The sequence below is a fragment of the Taudactylus pleione genome, unplaced genomic scaffold (assembly GCF_031769625.1).
Source record: "Taudactylus pleione unplaced genomic scaffold, aTauple2 ptg000093l, whole genome shotgun sequence".
In the NCBI taxonomy this organism is placed as follows: domain Eukaryota; kingdom Metazoa; phylum Chordata; class Amphibia; order Anura; family Myobatrachidae; genus Taudactylus; species Taudactylus pleione.
In genome coordinates this window covers 2,081,887-2,102,068 of record NW_028284495.1, presented here as the reverse complement: position 1 = coordinate 2,102,068, position 20,182 = coordinate 2,081,887, and the positions used below count along the sequence as shown (strand labels likewise).

Below are 20,182 nucleotides of genomic sequence, written 5' to 3'. Positions count from 1 at the left end.
AATGGGAGCCAGTGGAGGGCTTGCAAAAGAGGGGAGGCAGATGTAGAGCGTTTGGAGAGGAAGATGAGCCGAGCAGCAGCATTGAGCACAGACTGGAGAGGAGAGAGATGGGATTTGGGGAGGCCAGCTAGGAGAAGGTTACAGTAGTCCAGTCTGGACATGACCAGTGAATGTACAAGGGTTTTGGTAGCATCCTGGGTGAGAAAGGGTCTGATCTTGGAAATATTCTTGAGATGGAAACGACAGGACTGTGAGAGGTTCTGAATGTGTGGTTTAAAGGAGAGGGAAGAGTCCAGGATGACTCCAAGACAATGCACTTTGGGGCTAGATGAGATAGTAATGCCATCTATTAATAAAGAAATAGTGGGACATGATATGTGGGAGGGTGGGAAGACTATCAGCTCAGTCTTAGACATATTAAGTTTGAGAAATCGCTGGGACATCCAGGAAGAGATAGCAGAGAGACAGTCGGAGATACGAGTCAGTATAGAAGGGGAAAGATCAGGTGAGGAAAGGAGCACTTGTATGGAGCACTTATTTCAGCAAGTACCCTGAGCCCCAGGTAATGTCACTTATCAGGGTGTCACAATTTGGCTGATATTGCACAGATATGGCACTGTTATGGCGAATATGGCACTTATATAGTGGACATGGATCTAAATTAATGCATAAAATACCCAAAGCTTATTTTCAATAATTCAGGCCTCTATACTCTGTTTTCCACAGGACACAAGAAAGGCCAGCACTTAGTCGCAGTATATGCACAAAAGCTGGATTTAGTAAATGCAGCAATATCGGATGCTAACATGTACTGCGCCGTGATCATCAAACGTATTTCAAAACTAGTTGAAAATCAATTCCATTCTCAGCTGGAAATGAGCTGGAAGCAGCAGCGCTATTGAGATTAGACATTCTGTAACACAGACAGGGAGGCATTTTCCAGATGTCTATTTCATATTCAGGATAACCTCACAGGGGGACGTTACTGGCTGAACCCCCAATTCAAACAAGTACTGTATGGCCAATGTTCCTGACCCCCTGGTATACACTGAGTACCGAATCATACTAATCATCTGGTGATTTCTCAAAGGTGCCTACTAGTAAACATTTTTGTAATAGGTTTTAATGTTCATGTGTATATATGTGTATATATATATATATATATATATATATACCTTCACAGAAAAAAACACACACAATTTCTCTTCATTCGTTTCATAAAAGCTGGGTGCTGTAGTCACATATTAAGTAATCATAAGTCCATTCATTAAGCCCATCTGGGATCAATAAGAGACCAGCACACCAATAATTTTTACAATTTTTGCACTTTATTAATCAATTCTTCTAGGTACACTTGCACAAAGTCAGGGATTTTGTAGGATCATAGGGGGTCATTCAGACCCGTTCGCGAGCAAAGGACGCTCGCAAACGGGTCGATGTTCCCCCACTGCGCATGCGCACGACGGAGGGAGCTCCATCGTGCGCATGCGCGAGACCCGGACTGCGACAGCCAAGCTGTCGCTCCGGGTCTCGCACCAAAGGGGGTGTGCTGTCGATGTTGTTGACATCACGCCCCCTTTGGTGGGCGTGCCGGGGCGTGCCTGCCAGACGGAGGCGTTCCCATGGGAACGCCTACCGTCTGGAGTCGGCCCCACTGACATCACTAGTGATGTCAGTGGGAGTGATTTTGGCTCTGATAGAGCCAAAATCACTCCTGGACTTGCGGCAGCGAGACCCTACCGCAGGGTCTCCGTCGCAAGCCCGATGGTCGCGATGGTCAAGACCATCGCGACCATCATCATGGACGCTCGCATATGCTGTGGGTGGTCACCCACAGCTATGCGAGCGTCCAAGAGGACGCTCCATTTTCAGGGAGGAGGGCCCTGATTCAGAGCGAGCGCTCTGGTCAGAGCGTTCAGCTATGAATCAGGCCCATAGTCAGGTGTACGATTAACCAATCATACCAAACAGATGACAATGATCATCATTTTCATATGTAGGTTAAAACACAGTCATTAACTCAAACAGAAACAGCTGTGTAGGAAGCTTAAAACTGGGTAAGGAATAGCCAAACTCTGCTACAAAGGTGAGAATATGGAAGACAGTTTCAAGTCACAGGTCATACACCATGGCAAGAGTACAGCAACAAGACACAAGGTAGTTATACGGCATCATCAAGGTCTCTCCCAGGCAAAGATTTCAAAGCAGACTGGGGTTTCAAGATGTGCTGTTCAAGCTCTTTTGAAGAAACACAAAGAAACGGGCAATGTTGAGGACCATAGATGCAGTGGTCGAACAAAAAGAAACTTAGTGCATCAGATGAAAGACACATCATGCTTACTTCCCTTTGAAACCAGAAGATGTCCAGTCTGCCGTCTGAGCCATCCAGAAGATGTCCAGTCTGCCATCTGAGCCATCTGCTCAGAACTGGCAGAAACCAGTGGGACCCTGGTACACCCATCTACTGTTCGGAGAAGTCTGGCCAGAAGTGGTCTTCATGGAAGAATTGCGGACAAAAAGCCATAACTTCAACGTGGAAACAAGGTCAAGCGACTCAACATAGGAACTGGGGTGCTGAAAAAAAATATTTGAATGTAACAGAGGGCAGTTTGTTCACCACAGGGCTGGAGAGCGGTACAATAATGAGTGTCTGCAGGCAACAGTGAAGCATGGTGGAGGTTCCTTGCAAATTTGGGGCTGCATTTTAGCAAATGGAGGATTAATGGTGTCCTCAATGCTGAGAAATACAGGCAGGTACTTATACATCATACAATACCATCAGGGAGGCATCTGATTGGCCCCAAATTTATTCTGCAGCAGGACAACGACACCAAACATACTGTCAATGTTATTAAGAACTATCTTCAACCAGCTTAAAGAAGAAGAAGGAGTCCTGGAAGTGATGATATGTCCCCCACAGAGGCCTGATCTCAACATCATCACTTTGCATTTTGTTAATTGATAAACAATTGCCTAAAATATTTGCACATTACTGTGTATATATATATATATATATATAGTATATATAAGTACTAACACTCTAATTCTGTAATATGATTAAATCCACATACTAGAGAGAACTTAAAAGTAGGTGTACAGTGAATGGTATTAATAGGCTTAGTTGATATTATTGCTGCATCTGAACAGTCGCCTTAGATGATATCTGGGACTTCCTGACTTACGTTTACAGGACTTTCTTTAAAACTGTATTGAGGAGCACAACTACAAAAACTGAAATAAATCATCCAGAGGCCATTCATGTGTTGTGCATAAGGTGTATCTTTGATAAAGAGGATTAGAAACTAATACATTGAATAATGACCAGATCAGAACTGTCAGTTTTATGGAATCGGTATGAAATACCGCCGGCTGCATGGTTTGATTCCCGGCAGCGCTTGGCCGACAACAGCAGAGTTCCCGGCAGCGGAAGCCCGACAGCGCTGGAAATCCCGATCGTGGATAGGTAAGTACTAACTAACCTAACCTAACCCCCTAACCCTCCTTAGGGGTGCCTAACCCTAACCTCCCCCCCAAGTGCCTAACCCTAATCCCCCCTCTAAGTGCCTAACCCTAACCCCTTCCTTCCCCGCTGCCCAAACCAAAGTCCCCCGGGGGGGTGCCTAACCCTAAGTCCCCCCCGGGGGTGCCTAACCCCCCTACCCCTAGTCTGACCCTATCCCTCCCGAGGGGGTGCCTAGCCCTAAGTCCCCCCCGGGTGCCCTAAAACTAACCACCCCCACGGCTGTCCGCTCGCGGTGCCCGGCATCCCTTCGATCGGGATGCCGGGCGCCTGTCTTCCCGCGTCGGGGAAATGTCAAGCGTCTACATCTAGACGCCCGGCATTTCATCCCTCGCCGGTATATGACAGTCGGGAAGCCGGCTGCCGGTATTAAGGCCTCCCGATTGTATACCAGTTTACAGTCCAATACTATTATTATTATCATCATTGATTCATATGATGCAACAAGGGTTCTGCAGCACCTTACAAAGTACAAAAATAAATAAGACAACAAGAAACCAGTGATTTACTGTACAATACGGGATTTAGTTAAAAAGCCGATGGACGAGAACCCAGCCGCCAATATACCAACGCTGGAATCCCGACCGCCGGCAAAATGACGACGCCGCTATCCCGAATGAGATCAGGATAGCGGAGTCAGCATCCCAACTGCCGAATGCCGAACGTCTGGATGCTAGGTAAGTATCACTGGACTACGGGGAGGGGGAGTTTGGGTTAGGCACCCCCGGGGGGAGGTTAGAGGGGGAGAGTTAGAGTACTTACCTGCCATGTCGGGATCTTCATGCATTGGGATGCCGCTGTCGGGATTTGAACCGGTGGCTATTGAGCCGCTGGTATTTCGTACCAAACCCATACAATACGATGCAGGGCAAGGACATGGTCAGCAACCAAGTATTATGTGCCTTTGTGTGAAGTAAGGAGTAGATGAAAGTATAAGGAAGGAGAAGGACATGAAGGCTAGAGGGCCCTGCTCCTGAGTGCTCACATTCTAAAGGGGAGGTGCAGACAAACAGGCGTGACACAGATGGGATCATTCAGGGAGGTAAGCTTTGATGAAGCAGTGGGTCTTGAGAGACAGTTTGAAGATTTGTATTGAGGTGGAGAGTCTGAATGGGAGAGGGAGAGAGGTCCAGAAGTAGGGAGCAGCACAGGCAAAATCTTCGAGTTGGGAGTGGCTGGAGGTAATCAGTGGGAGGAGAGGCGGCATGCAAGTGTTGAGCGAAGTGGGCAGGCGGGAGTGTGAAGGGAGATTAGGACAGAGATGTATTGAGGTGGAGAGTCTGATTGGGAGAGGGAGAGAGGTCCAGAAGTAGGGAGCAGCACGGGCAAAATCTTGGAGTTGGGAGTGGGAGGAGGTAATCAGTTGGGAGGAGAGGCGGCATGCATGTATTGAGCGAAGTGGGACATTAGGACAGAGATGTAAATGGGAGAGGATTGGATGAGGGCTTTATAAGCGAGTGTATGAACCTTGAAATGGGTTCTGAAGGGAAGAGGAGCTAGTGTGGGGCTTGTAGGAGAGGGAAGGCAGTTGTAGAATGTTTGGAGAGGAGCAGTGAGGACAGATTGGAGTGGAGAGAGGTGGGAGTCAGGGAGGCCAGATAGGAGGAGGTTACAGTAGTCCAATCTGGAGATGACCAGTGAGTGGATGAGGGTCTTAGTTGCCCCCAGGGTGAGAAAGGGTCTGATCCTGGAAATATTTTTGAGATGGAAACTCAGGACTGCGAGTGGTGCTGATTATGTTGTTTGAAGGAGAGAGAGGAGCCCAGGATAACTCCAGGAAAGAGCACTTTGTTGCTAGAGGAGATAGTTGTGCCGTCAATTGATAATACAATTGTGGGAAGGGAGGTTATGCGGGAAGGTGGGAAGATGATCAGCTCAGTCTTAGGGGTCGATCCTATTAGGTGCGAATTGCGAGATGCGATCCAATTAGCAACTCGCACTGATCAGTCAGACTGAGGTCTCATTCAGACCCGCTCGCAAGCGGGTCGATGGTGGGGCGCTGCGCTTGTGCAAGCCCTGTAGTGAGTGAGAAATTCACTCGCTCCGGGGCTCGATACAAACGAGGCGGCTGTCGATGTTGATCGACAGCTCGCGCCATTTTATAGGCGGGTAAGGGTGAGTGGCTGGTCAAACGGAGGCGTTCCTGAAGGAATGCCTGCTATTTGTGGGTGGCCCTACTGACATCACTCATGATGTCAGTAGTGAGCTTCCTGCTCTATTTGAGCAGGAAGCTCACTGGGGCTTGCGGCAGACGAGACCCTACCACAAGGGTCTCATCGCTAGCCCGATGGTCGCGATAATCGCGACCATCACCTGGCCACTGGTAACCCACAGCTTAGCGAGCAGCCAGGAGGCCGGTTTAAAAAAAAAAGTGGCCGCCCTGATTCAGAGCGAGCGCTCGCTTTTTGCCTCTGAATGAGGTCCTGAATTCGCAAGTTTCCACTCGCACCTCCCTGAGGGTGAGATATGGAAAGGAAAATCCGTAGTCTAAGGTTAAAATGTGGAGACACTTTGCCGAACCCCTTGGACACCCCCCCTCCCTAATGACCAATTAGGCAATTGGAATTTTCTAAGTAGCTTATTTAGTCCAATAACTGTCATTTTTTGAGGTTAAAAAAAAATGTCCTCAAATTACTCAAAAATCTACTTTTTCGTTAGTTTAGGCACCCCAAATTTAATTCCAATAATTTTTTAGTTGAAAAATAATTGTTTTTATAATTTTTTTTTAATTTTTCAAGGTGCCCTCAAAGTACCCCAAAATCACCCTTTTTCCTACTTTTCTTTGCATTTTTCATTTAATTTGTTTAAGTTTAAATGAAAACAGTTTGTTTTTTAGCATTTTCTTGCATTAAAAAAAACCCACAAATAAGCCATTTGTTGGGAGCGCGCTTCGCGGCGAATCATGCGAGTTTAAAGAAACAAACTTGCTACTTACAATTCGCACCTACGGTAATTGGATCGAGCCCTTAGACATGTTAAGTTTAAGAAAGGGCTGGGACATCCAGGAAGAGATAGTAGAGAGACAGTTGCAGATACGGGTAAGGAGTGAGGGGGAGAGGTTAGGGCAGGAAAGGTAGATCTGAATATCATCAGCATAGAGATGATATTGGAGGTCAAAAAAGTTGATGAGTTCACCTAAAGAGGATGTATATAGAGAGAATAGGAGAGGTCAAAGAAGAGAATCTTGGGGAACACCTACTGTAAGAGGATGTGGGGGGGGAAGAAGAGTCATGAGATTAACTAGAGGAGGACCGGTCAGAAAGGTAGGAGGACAGCCAGGAGAGGGCAGTATCACGTAGACCAAGAGAGTGAAGGATTTGCAGGATTATACAATTAATGGGGAAATTAATCACTTCCATGTTGCACTTTGGTGGATAAGTGCATTTCTAGGTGAGCACAGCAATAACACAATCCACTCAAACAGAAGGGCCACCTATAACAAGTTGTCTACTTTTGGACAAAACCATAACCTGCCACCCACTACGTGGAGCTGGGCCATCAGTTGCATGTCAAATAACAATGCTGGAGGGCTCAACCTAACCATATTCCTTTAGGGAGGAGTATGGGACAGTTTGTAATATCAAGCCAGCAATGGAAGGATTTCCCACAGACCTATTTGATAATTGTGGGGCTACAAGCATTGGGTTTCCCATTGAGAGTAAAAATAATTAATTTAAGGCAGTGATGTAAATGATATCATATTAGGCAGTGTTATTTGTTCTGGAAACCCTTAGAGGGTGATTCACTTCTATTCAATATTCTGAACTGTGCCTCTAAAACGGTCGTAAAGCTGCGATCTACAGTATGACACATTATTTCTTACACCGCATGGAAATGTGCAGGAAATTGGACAAAGGTAATGTGCGCAGCCGGACACCACATTGATGTCTGCTGGAACATCACATAGAATTGAACACCCCCTTTAATGTCTCAAACTTTGCAAACTGCTGCCATCTATATCTGTATGTTGTAATCTTTGGGAAAATATGAATTTACATCAATGTACTTTCCCCATTGCAGGTATTTCCATACTATATACTTGGGGATTCGCAGCAGACGATGTGGAGAGAATGACAGGTGGAGATTCTATTGGAAGATGGTATATGAGTATGCCGATGTGAGTATGCTGCATTTGCTTGCCACTTTTCTGGAAAGTGCTCCACAACTTGTCCTGCAGCTCTGCATTGTCGTACAGACCCGAAGCCTACAGGCCCTTCAAGGTAATGAGATCTTTGTTATTGTTATTGTTTAATAATACTATGAAACATCAGTTTGCAGATTTACATTGCAGAAACACTCCAATACTTGGATGTCTTTACTTCTGTGCATGATCACCAGCAAAATAGGACCCTATATGATAATTAGATATGTTACACTGTATTCTTTGGCAGTAAATACTGGCCATTGTGAGACCGTGCCCTAAATCAGACCCAATCCAAAACAACTCCGACATTACGGGGTCTGCAGAACGGGTCCTGCGATCATGCTCGCAGACCCACGCCCCCCCCCCCCCCTTCTCCCCCCGCAAGCTGCAGCATGATTAACATGCTGCAGCATTTGAGGGGTGGAGCAGGAGCGTGCCTGGTCACCATTCCTGGAAGCAGGGGCATGGCACCCGGTCAGGCTGCAGGAAGCTTCAGCTCCAGCAGCCTGACCAAATAAGTAACCATCGCGACCATCAAATGCGATGGTTGCTATGGTGACCCCGGGCTGCAATGCTCTGCATTTGCATTTTAGATGGACAGAATTGCACAGCAATGAGTGGTTTTATGTTGTCTACTACATGGTACAATGAAAACATTGTATTGGTTTTCCACTGCAGTTGTTATACAGTTAAGTATTTCCTTCACTCTCCATAGAAACAACTGTAACCAAATCTACAATACTGACATGCTGTGCTTCATCAATTGAGCCTTTTGCCCTAAAGCAGTGCAATAGGCTCAATTGACGAAGCACAGCATGTAAGTAATGATTGATGTAACATCATTTTCTTTACTCCTGTGTTGAAATAAACCTATAAGCAGTCCATACCAAGCATTTCTGTTACCTATGATATTGCAAGTCCATCACATGAACTCTGGCTTCTCAGATGACTCAGATTGAAGATAAATAAGTATCACCCACCTAAGTAAGGCCAGCTCTCTCTAAAAGATAGAACAAACACAGGGCCTGATTCAGTGCCGGACGCTGGCTCTGAATCAGGGCCCTCCTACCTAAAAATGGAGCGGCCTCCTGGCCGCTTGCATAGCTGTGGGTGACCACCCACAGCATATGCGAGCGGCCAAAAAGATGGTCGCGATGGTCAAGACCATCGCGACCATCGGGCTTGCGACGAGACCATGCGGTAGGGTCTCGGTGACCGCAAGCCCTGGAGTGATTTTGGCTCTATCAGAGCCAAAATCACTCCCATGGGAACGCCTCCGTCTGGCAGCCACGCCCCCGGCACGCCCACCAAAGGGGGTGTGCTGTCAGTCGCCATCGACAACACGCCCCGTTTGGTGCGAGATCCGGGTCTCGCACATGTGCACGACGGAGCTCCCTCCGTCGTGCGCATGCGCATTGGGGTAACATCGACCCGCTTGCGAGCGTCGTGCGAGCGGGTCTGAATTACCCCCACAATGTGGGACATATTTTCCGGTATATTGTTTAACTAGACTACACGCATGATTTGATATGTATCCATGTATAAAATAGTAATGCAGCATGATATTGTATAAATGGCTTACATGAGGTGAGCAATTTAGTTCAAAAGAATGGTTGAGAACATGAGAATCACATGTTGCCCTGAATCATGTATACAGTATGTTTTCCAGGGACCATAGGTAGCGTCCGGAAGTAGGATGGAGGATGGAGGAATTGGTTACTAGAGTAGCACTGGAGCCCAAGATGGCCTTAATCATAGTTACCAGGATGAACAAAGATATATGTTGACTTGATACCTAACATGTAGGTAGGGAACCTGTGGCCAAACATCTCTTTTGCACTGTAACTGCAGACCACTGTCACAGACTGCTTAAGCCTAAACTACAAAATCACCAAGTAACTCAGAATAATGGAAACATACAGTACATACTTAATTATATTACTAAAACAAAACTAATGCTTGGTACACACCTAGCAGATATATCTGCAGATGATGGTTGTTCATACACACTGAACAACCATCATCTTCCATCTGTCCGCGGATCCCGCTGGCCGGGAGTCACGCCGCGTCTCCCTCCCCGATCGCCCGTACACAAAGCACGATGGACAGTTATGTCTGCAGATATATTTGCCATAGGCTGTGCAGCACAGCAACGTTATATGTCTGTGAATGACGTCGCTCACAGACATATCGCTGGTAACACTGGCCAACGGGCAAACGATATATTGGCCAATCAATTGATTGGCCAATATATCTGCCAGTGTCTACCCAGCAAAAGTGAAAAATTAGCATTATTACACATGTAATGTATATATTGTCACATGTAATTAATATAAAACTGTTTCTATCCACTTATTATACTAGATACAGTGGGGCCCATTCTGAGTCACACGCTGCTGCGACTGCTTTAGTATCTTTATACTCATGTTAGTAAAAGCCCTTCCCCAGGTATACAAGTGTGCGTCTGACTTTGCAAGGACTGGGACATACACTTTGTGCATTATTGGATGCAACAATCCTGCTTAGTGCATCTTTAGACACTACTATTGGATACACAATAAACGCTAGTGCCTAACCCATGCTAGTTGCAGATTCTGCATTAGAGTATGGCCTCCAATAAAAGTGATTAAGGATCTAAGGGCCTGATTCAGGGCCTGATTCAGAGCCGGACGCTATTTGCGGACGCTCGTTCAGAAAAAGGGGCCGGATATTTAAATAGAGCGCTCGCTCTTTGCAGTCTGTTGACGCCTCTATATCTGAACGAGCGAACGAAACATGCGCTCGCTATTTTTTAAAAAACGCCCCCTGGACTCTCGCATCCTACGTCATCTCCGCTATTTATTAGATTAATCGAGTACATCGAAAGGCGTATGAACTGCTCGCAGTGCTTGTGGTAGGATTTTCCTACCGCAATCATGCGAGCAGTTCAGGCTAAAAGACAACCAAGTGACGTGGTCGATGATGCTGCTTTGTTAATTATGCACACCCTTAAAACGCCCGTTTTGACCGTTTGGCACGCCTGCGTTCGGATCTCCACTCCCCGTTTTCAAGCACCTTCCCCTGTTACCACCCACAAACGCCTCATTCTGTCAGTCAAATTAGCAGGCATTCGCTATTTTGCGAGCACACAATTTCCGACCGCAATGACTGGTTCGCGCATGCGTATTACAACCCATACGCATGCACAGTTGTGCGAACATCGCTCGGAGCGACCGAGCGGCCGCTTACGAGCGTCTCTGAATCAGGCCCTCAGTGTGCACTTCTGAACGCAGATTCCCGATTATCGGGAACCTGCGCATGCGCAGGACCCATTCTGGTAAGACGCATGCAAGCCCTTGAATGCCTCTGCGATGTGGGGGCGGGGACGGCCCTTGTTCCTGGAAAGGGGGCGCTTCCGCCCCGTTTTCTGATAGTGGCCAGCCCAGGGACTGTGTGGACGTACGCAGTCTGCTGGGGTCGCAAGCCAGCCAGCCTGAGTAAGCTGAACTTACTCAGCTGGCTGGCCGCCCGGCGCTGTCCACCAATGCGACCATTGACCACCGATGGTCGCGATGGTGATCCCATCCTGCGACCTCTGTCTCAGTTCTGGGATCGCAAATGCAGCAGGGGGTGTCATACTCCACCTGCTGCATTTGCATTATTGCAAGGACATAATTGCAAAGCTGCCTGTGTGCATACATGATATCTATAGCCTGTGTGCAGTGCATACATGATATCTATAGCCTGTGTGCAGTGCATACATCATATCTATAGCCTGTGTGCAGTGCATACATCATATCTATAGCCTATGTGCAGCTTTGCAATTGTGACCCTTGCTGAATCGGGCCCTATGTTTAAAACCAGTTATGCAACACTCCCATAACAAGCCCATAAGACGGTGCATCTATGTGCGTCTGAATAGCCACCTCCCAGTCACCAAGAGATTTCCAATGCATTTCTGGGGCCATGCGTCTTAATTGCTACTTCGGCTGTGTGTTTACAACATGTGACGTATGCGTTGTGTGGCTTTTTAGCTATTCAGACGCATGCGCATTTAAAAAAAATCAACCTTTTGCGTGAATATCGCCATTGTTTCCAAATCAGAATCATGCCCATATATATAATGCTTAATGTGCAAACCATGTATGTAAAGAGGCGAATTTCCTATTATTTTACTGTGGCTTTCTTCACTGTATGCAGACAGCATGATCAAATTTGCTCAATTCTCATACTATTTTTGTGGGTCCAATTTTATGGAGTTGAATAAACTTTCAAGTTATTTAAGAATCAGTTCACTAAAAGTTAAACTGAACTATAATATGTACCATAAGTGCCAACTTTACCCAGGCTGCCCTGGAGATGAGAGAGGGTGACGCCCAGATGAAGGGCGGGAATAACATGAAATGTGTCATTGTGGCTTCACTGTAATATGAACAAACAGGGTTATCAAGCCTCTGGACCGCCCACTTCTCTGGGCATATGTGTGGTTGGTCTACCCTTTCAGGTGTGCAGAAGATCTTTGTGAAATTTTGGAGTCTTCCGGACATTCCAGGAGAGTAGGCAGATATGATATGTGCTGCTTGGAGAAATGTCCTAGTCATGTACAGAGGTATGAAATTACGATTTGTACTTTAACTGAATGCCTTAAAATGGCAGTGCAGACTTCAGTAAAAAGATATATTTTTGAAAACAGTGCGCAATTTAATTTGGCTCTCATACAAGCGATTACTGTAACATAGCATTCAATATCAACTCTATGAAAGCCAATGTGGAAACAATTGATGTTACCACAAAATAGGGATGGCCATCGACCATCGATGATTTACAAATGATGGTTAATGGTATTGCCATCGATGGAAGAGATCTGTACATGACTAGGACATTTCTCCAAGGTTATCTGGAAAAGATCCAATGCTTATCTGCCATCGATGGCACAGAGGCAGCAATGCCCACCCCATCCCTGTATCACCGCCCCCCTACCCCAATTAGCATGCTGTCCATCATGTCTTAAAGTAGGTTGGTCTGTTAATGGGTCAAACCACCAATGGTTTCATGTATTGATGGCACTATCAATGGAGGCTGTTGGTGGTTAAACCTTCGATGACCATCTGTACCACAAACAACTGATGCGTTTACTGTGACCTAACCAGAATTCCTTCAGATTTGGAGCTGCAATTTCAGAGCATTATCAAGCTCTCCACTATTATAAGTCATCTGTTATTTGCATTAGTAGATTACTGATGATAATAATAACCTAACTTAAGTAAAAGTGCCCCTTGTCGGGAAAAAAAATCTAAAAGTAAAACATTAATTTAAAAAAGGCTTAAAAATGGCTCCTAAAAAATAATAACATCACCTGATTTCTGCATGTGGCATGATCGTCACCCCTATCCAACCATTTCTGGGATTTTCAAGCCTATTTTCTTTTAAGTTTCAAAAATCATGACCACGCCATGAACATTGAGGCAGTTGGGAGGTCTGCATGTTATAGATCATTTTTGACGGCCAACCACTTTAATTAGTAGTGCGTCTTTCTAGACTTAAGTCAGAAGCAGAAAAATGATGTGTTGCAAAGCTCATTTGAATATCATTACCCAGTGTTCCTGGCTGCAGTTTTGTGTTGACAAATTATTTTCAGAGAATAAAACGGATGAGCATTCATTTTCTTCTGTTCAAAACCTAATAAACATGAACTGCTTCCAATTGTCTCCTGCCAAAAGAATATTATCATTGCAAAGACTGATCTGCATTTGTTCATTATAGATTTCTTAATTGAAGATTTTCAGTGAAGACCATCTTGGGAGTTTAATTTTAATCAGAGTGTTTTGTGAAAGCTCTATTCACTGCCTTATCAACAACTATTATTTTCCTTGCAAAAAAATGCATTTCCTTTAAATCATTGTGAAAACCAACATAGAGAGTTAAGTATGTGACCGACTCGTTAGCAAACATAATGGCTGCTCCGTTACAAACATATCCAGCCAAAGATGATGTCATTGGTTATTCCAGCAGTATTTTACATTTTCACCCACATAAGTCACTAAAAGCAATATAAAACAAAATACAAAGTGCAGCGTACTGTGGCCCTGATTCAGAGCCGGACGCTCCGACAGAGCGCTCGCTCTGAATCAGGACCGTCCTTCGTCATTTTGAGAGCGGCCTCCTGGCCGCTCATATAGCTGTGGGTGACCCGGAACGACGGCTTGCCCGTCGCTATCTGGGTCTCGCACATGCGCACGACGGAGCCACCTCCGTCGTGCGCATGCACACTTGGCCAACATCGACCCGCTTGCGAGCGGAGCCGGTCTGAATTAGGCCCTGTATTCTAAAGCAAATTAAACTAAACATAAGAAATGTAGTTATAGTATTAAGAAAATAATCAATCCGTTGAAAGCTGCCATAAGAATGTCAGTTCAGTTTATAGACATTTACTTGTCATGGGTAAATAAATAATTAGTGTAGCACTGATAAAGGGTTTGTCATTATAATGCCATTTCGCTCAAAATGAATTGTCAATCCAGGTCCAAATGGAGTATTGGAGTAGGTTAAGATACTTCAGCGGCTGCAAAGAAATTGATAAAATAAAGAAGACCTGGCATATTGGGTTCACTGTAGGGATCTTGGCCCCAGTGGTTGCTTATTGCCCACCCCTGCTCTAGAGCAATACCACTGCATACTTACCTATTTTTTTTCTGTCCCTTCCATGAGAGTTACCAGAGGGTAGATACAGATGGCTATTGTGGAAGACAAGGCACGGGGAAACACATTATTACGCCCCACCTCCCACAGAACAACACAGAGAATTACATTATCACGCATGAGGGGCAGAGGCATGAGGACATGATTAGCTGAGAATGTGATCATTGCGCCTTATCACGGACATTTCACTAGGAAATAGGTGTGAGGGAGGGGCAGTCTTGCCAAAATTCTGGGCACTTCAATGCTACTATAGAAATCAATTAACCTGAAAATAAATACTGGACTGCATTATATACCGTAAATGTTGAACTTTAATTACTATATTCACTATTTTATTGACTCGCAATTACTAGGTTCCTAAACAAATTATTTATAGGAACAAGCTGCCCAGGTAAGCAGGAGGGAAACTGCTCATCTACAATATTATTACCCATCAAAGAAAGTGACCACTTCATTCCGAGGTCAATTCACAAAACTCATCAGCTGCTGCAGGGAGGCAGAGCTGGCAATCTCACCTCTGATTCATGGAATAATAAGGACTATTGACAACTCGCTATGTCCTAGGTGATGCCACAAGTGAAGCTGTCCACTTTCACAAGCTTTGCCTGCAGGGTGCCGAACCCAAGTATACAGATAGTGTCTTCATTTCAGAGACCGTGAGATTCTCTACTGCTTTAATAAAAACTGCTAAACGGCAAAGGGTTAGAAAGGAGCAAACATTTCAGTAAATTCTGAATTTCAAAGACTATGGCTAATTCTGAGTCTCATGCTATATCCATGTCGTACTTGTTGTACAATTGTTTTGTTTACTGTGCTTGTGTCCGAGTTGCACCGCGCATACTGTATGCCCCGATTGTGTTTGCACAGCCGCAGTTGCCATTTCAGAAGCATGCATGGAGGGGTGCATTAAAAATGTATTGGGTCTTCTGGTCTGTGACAGGGAGACAGGGGTTCCGAAAGGGGGGCAGCGGTTACTATATACCCAGGCCCGGGCCTGTTGTAGGGGCCCGGGTCCTGCAGCCCGCCCCCTCCTCCTGCTACTTAGTTTGGGCAGGGAGAGACAGAACTGACTGCTGCAGCCTCTCTCCCCAACTGTCACACTGTGTGCCTCTCTGTACCTGGGCCTGGCAGGGAGGTGGCCATTCAGATGCATGGTTCATTTTATGGGCACATTATGGGAGTGTTGCGGGTGTGTCTCTGAAGTGTTTGCATACACAGACCCTTCATCGCTCACATGGGAGGCAATACTCAGTCGGAGAATCTGCATCTAGCCTAGGTCTAGTGCAAGTTTCAGTGCTGTATCTAAAGACGCACCAAGCGGTATTTGAGCATCTAAAGGTGCTGAAAGTGGGTGTCTCAGTCCATGCACATTCGTATGCACAAATGGACACTAGGGAAGGGCTTGTAGCGCTATTAGCACATCAGTGCAGCGGGGGGCTTGGCAGCGGCGTAAGTGGACAGTAGGGGGGGCGTGGTGGCGTGAACGTGTCATTACCGGCATTTGAAAGCAACGATGATGCGATTCAGCGCGAGGGGAGGGGGGGGGCAGCAGAATGCTATCTACATTCTGTTCGACAGCATTAAATAAAGTCTACAAGAAGAGACCAGCGTTATCATCCTGCAGCAAGCAATACTGTTCTGGCTCTTATTCCATTATTATTAATGAGCGCTGACTGTATGTAAGCTGACATATTTTATTAGTTTAAGATTTTCAAGAACTTTTTACAAACATGGTCAACTGTTCTTATCTAAGTCATCGGAGGATTTAGGGGTCAGGTCGCCCCTAGGCACAATGTTATTAGCTACCACCCCCCCAGATACTGTAGCATGTTCTTAGTGAGTGACTCATTGAATGCAATCATACTGTAATGGAATGGGATTGAAATACTGACGGCTCAACAGCCGCAGGTTCAAATCCCGACAGTGGAAGGTCGACAGTAGAAGATCCCGACGCCTGGTGGTAAGTATCCTAACCATCCCCTCTCCCCCACCTATCCCTAACCCTCCCTTAGGGGTGTCTAACCCTAACCTCCCCCCCAGGGGTGATTAAACCTAACCCCTCCTTCCCGCAGCCTAAACCTAACCCTCCCGGGGGGGCGTGTCTAACCCTAACCCTATCCTAGTGGCGCCTAACCCTAACCCCCCATTCCCCTAGCCTAACCCTAACCTTCCCCGGGGAGAAGCCTACCCGTATGTCCCCCCGAGAGTCCCTAAACCTAACCCCCCCATCCCCGGGCTAAGTGTTATACTTACCCGGCACATGACGATCGGGATGGCGGGGGTCGGTCTTCCGGCATCGGGATTAAGATAGGCGTTGGTATTTCGACGCCTATCTTAAGTCCCGTGTCGGGCAGGTAGTGTCGGGTTTAGACCGGCGGCATTGCGTCCGCCGGTCTATTAACTGCATTCTGTACTGCGTATTATATTATATTGTACTTAACAATCCAGTCATCATTATTAGACATCTTGGAAAATGCCCCCAAAACTCTACATGAAACAAATCTACTTGTCAAAATTCCGGTTAATTATCTGTACAAAACACCTTTAGTTTAATTAAATAATAAACCCGTAATTTGGAAATAAAACTTTCTCAGCAACACTTATGAATGTAGGAAACTGCAAAAGATATGTGTAAATGTACTCTGTGAGTTCTGCAGAAATAAATATATATTACACAGTGCTAAGCTAGCTCTTCATCCCCGAATTCATAGACACCTGACCGAAATCCTTTCAGCTAAAATGCTCCGCGGACGGTTTACACATCACGTCACTGCTGGGTCCCCTTTACGTCAGGATAGGTACCGATTCTTTTTGACAACTAAGGCAGCACCAACCTCTCCCCTCACACATCTCCGGAAACTCAATTTGACACCCAAAAAACCACTTGCCCCAACCCTGCCGCTTGCAAATTGAAAAAAGTTGCAATTAAAAAATAAAAAAGCAATCACCTGGCCTCCGGCAGCCCCTTTAGGCCTGTGGACTACTGGGCTACAAGGGCTCTGAAGCAGTAATTGGTACTATTCAAGATCATTCAGAATTTGATTGACCCATGGCCAATTTAACAAATGAAAACTTTTGGTTGAACAAAATATCAAAATTAATTTGACTTCGACAAACATGGTGCCTTTTTTATAATTGCTATGAAGTTAATTCAAGTATGAAGTTTGTGTTCGCTGCTTGCAATTATAAAATAATAACCTATAAGATGAGCAGGTCCGGTTCTCCGAGAACTTCGTGTTCCGAGGCGAGATCCGGGTCCGGCTCGAGTTTTCCCTCCTGACTCGGATCCGTAAACAAGGCAAAACGCGTCATCCTCCCGCTGTCGGATTCTCGCGGGTTTTGGATTATATAAAGGTCCCCACGATCGGCGCCATTTGCACTCCGGCTGTGGAGAGAGAAACTAGCAGACATAGTCAGTCACTGTCAGTCACTCAGTGTGTGTGTCCAGTTGGGGTTTTGGCCTGAGGCTGCTGCTGTGTTGTCCATAAAGGGGCTCAGGCTGCAGTATATAAAGGGGGGCTTCCTTCAGTGGGTGCTGCAGCTGCTGTGTCAATTAACTGTGGCTGCTGCTGTGTTGGTGTCCTGTCCATCAGGCTAGGGCTGCAGTGCATAAAGGGGTGCTGTGTTGTCCAGGGGTGGGTGCTCTTCCAGAGTGTAAAAAAAAATAAAAGTACTTTTTTGTGTGTGTGTTCGTTAGCAACTTAGCTGCGCTATTATTGTTCGGTGACACTGCCGCAGTTTATTGTCCATGTATTTGTGACTCTCCAGGTGGTCTGTCCGGATTAGGCAGGGGTTCTTTGTTGTCCATAAAAAAGTGGTGCTGTCTGTGTTGTTCATCAAGGGGCTGCTGCCTCATTCAGGGAGATCTTCCCCAGTGTCCAAAAAAATAAGTGGTTTTTTTTGGCGTGTGTGTGTTAGCAAGTTATCTGCGCTATTGTTGTTCAGTGACACTGCCGCAGTTTATCGTCCACGTATTTGTGACTCTGCAGGTGGTCTGTCCGCACTAGGCAGGGTGCTTTGTTGTCCATAAAAAAGTGGTGCTGTCTGTGTTGTTCATCAAGGGGCTGCTGCCTCATTCGGGGGTGCTCTTCCCCAGTGTCAAAAAAAATAAAAGGAAATTAAATTAATATCAATCCACAAAAAAAAAGATATTTTTTTTTTTGTGTGTGTGTATTAGCAACTTAGCTGCACTATTATTGTTCGGTGACACTGCCGCAGTTTATCGTCCACATATTGGTGATTTTGCAGGTGTTCTGTCCGCACTCAGCAGAGTTGTTTTGTTGTCCATAAAGAAGGGGTGCTGTCTGTGTTGTTCATCAATGGGCTGCTGCCTCGTTCAGGGGTACTCTTCTCCAGTATTAAAAAAATTAAAGTGAAATAAAATGAATATTATCAATTCACAAAAAAATAAAAAAATATATTTTTTTGTGTGTGCGTTTGCAACTTAGCTGCGCTATTCTTGTTTGGTGACACTGCCGGCCAGACTGCAGTTTATCATCCACGTATTTGTGACTCTGCAGGTGGTCTGTCCGCACTCGGCAGAGTTGCTTTGTTGTCCATAAAGAAGGGGTGCTGTATGTGTTGTTCATCAAGGGGCTGCTGCCTCGTTCAGGGGTGCTCTTCCCCAGTGTTATAAAAAATATTGTTCGGTGACACTGCCGGTCAAACCGCAGTGTAAGTTTGTTGATACGGAGGACAATCAATTGAGAGGAGAGCGGAACCACATACCAATCTTGCAGCTGCTGCCAGCAGTCATGTTGATGATGCAAAGCCTTCAACATCATCTACGAAGGCCGATGCCCATGGGCAGTGGTGGAACTAGAGAGTGGTGGGCCCAGGTGCAAGATTATGCTTTGGGTCCCCCTATGCAGTGCCCACAGTAGTGCCCCTTATACAGTGCCCTCATTAGTGCCCCTTACACAGTGCCCCCAGTAGTGGTCCCCCTATGCAGTACCCCCAGTAGCGGTCCCCCCTATGTAGTGCTCCCAGTAGTGCCCCTTATACAGTGCCCCCAGAAGTGGTCACCCCTATGCGTTGCTCCCAGTAGTAGTCCCCCCTGTGCAGTGCACCCAGCAGTGGTCCCCCTATGCAGTGCCCCCAGTAGTGGTTCCCTTATGCAGTGCCCCCAGTAGTGCCCTTTATACAGTGCCCCCAGTAGTAGTCCCCCCTATGCAGTGTCCCAGTAGTGCCCCTTATACAATGCCCCCAGTAGTAGTCCCCCATATGCAGTGCCCCCAGTAGTGCCTCTTATACAGTGCCCCCAGTAGTAATCACCCCTATGCAGTGCCCCCAGTAGTGGTCCCCCTATGCAGTGCTCCCAGTATTGCCCCTTCTACAGTGCCCCCTGTAGTGCCCCATATACAGTACCTACAGTACCCCCAGTAGTGGTGCCCCCAGTAGTGCCCTTATACAGTGCCCCCAGTAGTGGCCCCCCTACATATATAAGACAAACACACATACAAAAAAACAAAACACACTTACCTGATTTCCGCTCCTGCGCCATCCGCCGTCAGGTCCACTGTCCTCCCGCTCTGCACGATAGGAGAGACGTCACGAAGTCTCTCCCATCACCCACTGCGGGAGCCAGGAGACGGAGCTCATGAGTGAGCTCCAGCCCGACTCCCTCCGTGGACGCAGCAGCCAATGAGAGTCTGTCTGACTCATTAGCTGCTCTAACAAACATATAGCCGCCACTGGCGGCGATGTGTTTGTTACTGTGTAGTGCGGGGCGCTTTCACTGTGGTCTGCACTACACTTAAATACTGTGGGGCCCGGGGGACATTGGCGGCCTGCACATTAGCCATCTGCACTACAGCGGGCCCTGGTGCAAGGCACCGGCT

General features: G+C 46.4%; 1 protein-coding gene across 1 annotated transcript in view; it reads left to right on the top strand.

The window, feature by feature from the left end:
* XKR4 (XK related 4) overlaps positions 1–20,182 on the top strand; it is a 322,671-nt gene that overhangs the window by 224,079 nt on the left and 78,410 nt on the right. Inside the window, exon 2 of the mRNA XM_088469535.1 lies at positions 7,541–7,740. Within this exon, the coding sequence (XP_088325661.1) occupies positions 7,541–7,740 (200 nt within the window). The remainder of the gene's footprint in view (positions 1–7,540; positions 7,741–20,182) is intronic.